The 5,672-nt window shown below is 53.3% G+C and overlaps 1 protein-coding gene across 1 annotated transcript in view; it reads left to right on the top strand.

The window, feature by feature from the left end:
- ERCC4 (excision repair cross-complementation group 4) overlaps window positions 1-2,955 on the top strand; it is a 35,542-nt gene extending 32,587 nt beyond the window's left edge. The window contains exon 10 of the mRNA XM_015405426.1: window positions 2,207-2,955. Coding sequence (XP_015260912.1) covers window positions 2,207-2,940 — 734 coding nt within the window. The 3' untranslated portion in view covers window positions 2,941-2,955. The remainder of the gene's footprint in view (window positions 1-2,206) is intronic.
- Window positions 2,956-5,672: the final 2,717 nt, after the last annotated feature.

Below are 5,672 nucleotides of genomic sequence, written 5' to 3' on the forward strand. Positions count from 1 at the left end.
GAGGAAGCCCCGCGAAGGACCTCCCTGGCCCCAGGCAGGGGTGGGGTGAGGCAGGGAGGAAGCAACTTACCCTCCCTCTTCTCCTGCCTCCTCCTGGCTGAATGAGGGCCGGACGCGGGGCGGCCAGAAGCAGGGGGCGGGGCTTCGTCATGTGCCCCGTCCCCTGCACCTCACCCGGGGGAACAGCGATCCTCCGCAATCCCCCCCGAAATGACCTCTGCCGATGACAGAAGGTTGTATCGTTTATTGGCTTCACAAAATATAGCGGTTATTGAAGCAGTTGCCAAGTTCTGTAACTGCCTTATAATGAGGAAGCTGTGTGCCAAATCCATTGTCTGAATGGTGACTGTGTATGCTTATGATTTATGCCAATAAAGGTTTTTTGAACTTGAACTTGATCAGACAGTTGCCTCCAAACATCCCCAACTGCAGGGACGATGCTGGCAGTGGACAGGGCAACAGTATCACCGGGAAACCACGAAAGGGGAGGAAGTCACTGGGGAAGCTCGCTCTTGGAGGAGCAGGCCGAGAGAGGGCCATCGAGGAGGAGTGGGTGGGCCTGGTCCTGCCCTGCCCTGCTTTCCAAGGCCAGTCTCGGGCACGGGTGTAGGGGGTGCGCACATCAGTACCTCCCCAACCAGGGGAAGACCGCGTACGCAATGGATTCTATGCATGCTACTGTTTGCGAGGAGACAGATCTGTCTTGAGGCCGTTGTTCCCAAGTTGCCACGGATAACATCGACAAAGGTAGCTACAGCCAAGTGGGTTGTCTTAAGACCAGCACGGTAGTGGAAGAGGTGGGATTCCAGCCAGGAAGTCCTGGTTTTGAAGCTCAGTCCCTCGGCCCCTCTGCTGGGCCAAAGCGCGAGTCACATGTGTGGACCGGGCGGACCACGATGGGAGGGAGAGGCTAGGTTCTCTCAGAGGCCTCTGTGTTTGTGATGTGGGGGCTGGGAAAAGGAGGACCCTGTGGAGGGAGGTGGCCAGAGAGAAGAGCCCAAAGGGGGAAAGACGGGGCAGAGAAGAGCGATGCGGGTGGTTGGGAGCCGGAGAAGCCCTCGATGTTTCTAGGCCAGTGGTTCTCAACCGGTGGAACGGGTTTTTCGTAACAGTTACTGAGACTTCGCTGTCCCTCAGTCCCATATCCCCCTGCAGATGTGACGTGCCATCTCCTGCAGGCGGTCCCCAGCCCAAAAGGCCCATGCCAGTAGTCACCTTCTGCCCTTGGTGTTTCTCCTAATCCCGCATCCCCTCTGCTTCTCAGTAGATGTCTTTGACGTGCCCCTTCCTGCGACCTGCCAGGGATTATCCACGGAGCTTCTCCAATTTCTTATGTGCTTAAAACGTAACATAAAATGATAATTACAACAGAATTACTGTTGTGTCCTTCTTGGGAAAAGGGGACTTTTTGTTTCTGTCTTGGTGGAACCCAGGTTCTTTGACAGAGTGATTGATGGGACGTAAGAGCTGCGGTGGCTCAAGTGGTTAAGACGCTGAACTGCAGGCTGTGGAAGGTCAGTAGTTCAGCAGTTCGAGACCTGAGTTGCCACTGACGGAGTGAGCTCCCGTCTCTAGTTCCAGCTCCTGCCAACCTAGCAGTTCGAAAGCAAGAACTTGCAAGTAGATAAATAGGGACCACTTCGGTGGGAAGGGAACAGCCTTCCGTGCGCCTTGGTGTTTAGTCATGCCGGCCACATGACCACGGAGACGTCTTCGGACAGCGCTGGCTCTTCGGCTTTGAAATGGAGATGAGCACCGCAACCCTAGAGTCGGGCTCGACTGGCTTTCGAGCAAGGGAAACCTTTGCCTTTAAGATACAAAAGGTTGAGAACCGCTGGTCTGGAGCAGTCCGCATCAGAAGCTGCCTTCTAGGGAGCCTGGCCGCCAGAAGTGACAGTTCAAAACTAGGACCCGGGGGGATGTTTGGCTGCTCTTCCTTTCAGACTGGCCTACCTCACAGGGTTCTCGAGAGGGTAGAGGGGCAACAGTGTCATATGAAGGTCCATCTGACTCGATTTAATCTGCTCTGAATGGTGGCAGCTCTCCAGGGTTTGGGGGAAAGAAAGGTCATGCCTGATGCCCGACGCTTGAGAAGCCTGGGATTGACCCCCTGCATTTAAACCTTGCCCTGCCTCTGGGCCACAGACCTTCCCCACAACAAGCTGTGGGGGTTTGCATCACAATAAGCCGCTGCTTTTCCTTCCAGGTGGCCAGGACCAGAAGAGTGTCCAGCACAGTGTCGTGGTGGACATGCGCGAATTCCGGAGTGAGCTTCCGTCTCTGATTCATCGCCGGGGCATCGACATTGACCCCGTGACCTTGGAAGTCGGCGACTACATCCTCACGCCTGACATTTGTGTGGAGCGCAAGAGCATCAGCGATCTGATTGGCTCCCTTAACAACGGGCGGCTTTACGGCCAGTGCGTCTCCATGTGTCGCTATTACAAGCGCCCCGTGCTCCTCATTGAGTTTGACCCCGGCAAATCCTTCTCCCTCCCCTCACGGGCGTCTCTCCATCAGGAGATCTCCGGCAACGACGTCACCTCCAAACTGGTCCTGCTGACCCTTCACTTCCCGCGACTCCGGCTCCTCTGGTGCCCTTCCCCATACGCCACCGCAGAACTATTCGAAGAGCTCAAGCAGAACCGCCCCCAGCCCGACCCGTTGGCCGCTGCGGCTGTTACGGCGGATTCGGAAAGCCTGCCCGAGTCAGACAGATACAGCCCGGGGCCCCAAGACTTCTTGCTAAAAATGCCAGGGGTGAACGCCAAAAACTGCCAGGCCGTAATGAACCGTGTCAAGAGCCTGGCAGAACTCATCACTCTTTCTCAGGACAAGCTGGCAGAACTGCTGGGCAACGCTAGCAGTGCCAAACAGCTCTATGAATTCATTCATTTGCCGTACACAGAAGCTGTTTCTCGGGGAAAAACCAAGAGGTGATGAAGGGCATTGGGGGCCCCCTGCAAATCTAATGGCAAAGGGACTCTGGTAACCGCTCTAGTGTCTTTTGGGCTCATCTGTGTGTTCGGGGGGGGGGATGATGTGCTGCAATCCTCTTGGAATTGTACCACTTCAGAATGCAGGTGAAAGCAGATCATGTTTAATTTTGACAAAGACTCCCTGGGTGTAGATAGGTTGCACATAAACTTTCAGCATATCCTTTGCCTTAATGTTTTCTCCATGTGGGGATTTAAAAAACAAACAAACCAAAAACCATGTAGGAGAACATTTCAGATTTGCTGCCCCCCCCCCGTGTTTTAGAACACTCCAGTCGAAGGCACCCTTGGACTGCGTCCTTTTTCATAATTTGATCATTAGCTCCATGTGGAGCATCATTCTGGGACGGTTTTGGGTTTTTTGGCATGGCTGGGCTAGAAACTTTCAAAGAAGTGTCCTACAGGTATTTACTAATTGAGAAGACTAGGTCTGACTTTCCACGACCCCATGGACCAGATCACACCAGGCCTCCCTGTCTTCCGCCGTCCTCTGAAGTTGGCTCAATTTCATGTTCGTTGCATCTTTGAGACTGTCTAACCATCTCATCCTTTGACGTCCCCGTCTTCTTTGACCTTCAATCTTTCCCAGCATCAGGGTCTTCTCCAGGGAGTGCTCCCTTCTCATTGGGTGGCCCCTTTTTAAAAGTGTCTCTGCGCGCGCGCACACACACAGAGAATACATATACCTGCATAGCTTATATAAGCATGCTTTTTAAAACTGCAGATGGCAAGTACCATCTTAGGAGAGGCATTCCCCCTTCTCTTGCTTACAGCAAGGGATGCCTCTTCTAGCGTGAGGATTTGTATGCGACCTACAGAGTCTACTGGTTGCTTCAGAAGTGCCATTTACTTCAGTGCAAGGGTAACCCATGAATCAACTAAAAATATGGTTTATGCTGATGTCTTTAATTGGGTGACATTCTTAGTCCACCCCCATCCCAAAGAAGCAGCAGCCAGTTTTGCTGGTTCTGGCCCCTGGCGAGGAGGAGGAAACAGCTCGGTGTGCTTTCCATATTGTGTAACCGATCGTGGTCTCTCCCCCCTCCCCCCCGCCTGGCCCGGTGACAATTCTGGGGTTTTAGAGGCCCCTCCTTTTCCATTCAGAGCCAAAAGCTTTAGATGTCTTTGTTCTGGAGTTCACAGAAATGACTGACGGATGAAGACCCTGAGGTGCAGAGACCCTGAACGTCTGCCCAAGGTGTGTTTGGAGTGGCAGCCCTTTCCTGTATAGGTCATGGTACAGATAGCAGTGGGAGGCAGCAGGTCTCCCTTAGCAGATGAGATGTGTGCAGAGGTGCCAGCTAGGCCAGGGTTAAGAAGAGGTGGGTAAGTGGGGCTGGAAGGAACTGGCTCTTCTGGAGAGGGACCTTTCCATCACCCAAGGTCTGCCGGGGCTGAGCAGTGCCTTATTCCATCCAGAAGTCTACTCGTTCCTAAGTTAAGCAAGTTAAGCACCGTTCCTCCTCTGGAGGCTCATGGGGTAGCAGGCTGTCAGATGCTTCAGGGTGAATCTTGGAAAGTGCCTAGAATCTCTACAGCCTTCTCAGCGTGGGTCATTTCCTGCAGGAGCGCACAGGAGCAGAGCTCCGGCAGTAAAGAGCCCAGGGGGTGGGCACATGCAACAAGCCCCACCCCCTGCTCCCAGCAGCCCTCAGTCAGAGCAAGAAGCAGCCAGGTAAGTTGCAGAGCCCCCCCTGGCCCCCCCGGTTCAAAACAGTCCAGTGGAGCCTGAGCGGTGGGTGTTGCCTTCTGACACACATTCGGTGATGTCAGGGTGTGTGGCGTATGCAAATAAGTTATGCTAATGAGTTATGCTAATGAGCTCCTGCACCTCTTTTTCTACGAAATGACCCCTGGTTCTCAGAATTTGCCCCAAAGGGCATCGGCACTGTGCCATGTGGCACGGGAAGAGCTGACCTTGGCCCCTGGAGAGTTATGCTGTGTGGCAAAGGCAAGCCCTCGAATATTTGTGGTGTGCTGCCTAGGGTGTCGGACTAGGATCTGGGAGTCCCTTGGTTGGGCTCACGCTTACAGCATAACCCGCCACACAGGGTTGTTGTGAGGATAAAAGAGATCAGTGTAAGACAGGCTGAATCCCCAGTGGGGAGAAAGGTTGAGGGTATAGATGAAATAAATATTTTGGTTAGAAATGGAGGGAAACGGCAGTTGACAGCCCTGGGGTGCAGATATGCTTGGAGCACAGACTCTTACCAACCCTGGATCCAAAAAGTCTAGAATACTGTTTGTCGCTAAACTAATTCTTAGAGCGGACTGTACAATGGATGCAGGAATTATTCTGTAAATGTTAAGTTCCATGTGAAGTGTTTTGGCTTTTGTGGAAATCCCACGCAAATGGCCTTGGAAGGCTGAGAACATAAGAACATAAGAGACGCCAATGTTGGATCAGGCCAAAGGCCCATCCAGTCCTACACTCTGTATCACACAGTGGCCAGAAATACCAGGTGCCATCAGGAGGTCCACCAGTGGGGCCAGGACATCAGAAGCCCTCCCACAGGACATTAGAAGCCCTCTCACTGAGCCGTCCTGTGAGGGCACAGAGGTGTTGTCCAGAGAAGGTTTCTTCAGGGTATTATACCTGCTGGCACACGGCCTCTTCCTCTCCCCCCCACCCCCACCCCAGCAATGTAATATTTTCCAGCTTCAAAAGGAATTTTA

The sequence above is a fragment of the Gekko japonicus genome, unplaced genomic scaffold, assembly GCF_001447785.1.
Source record: "Gekko japonicus isolate JY-2015 unplaced genomic scaffold, Gekko_japonicus_V1.1 scaffold1527, whole genome shotgun sequence".
Classification (NCBI taxonomy): Eukaryota; Metazoa; Chordata; class Lepidosauria; order Squamata; family Gekkonidae; genus Gekko; species Gekko japonicus.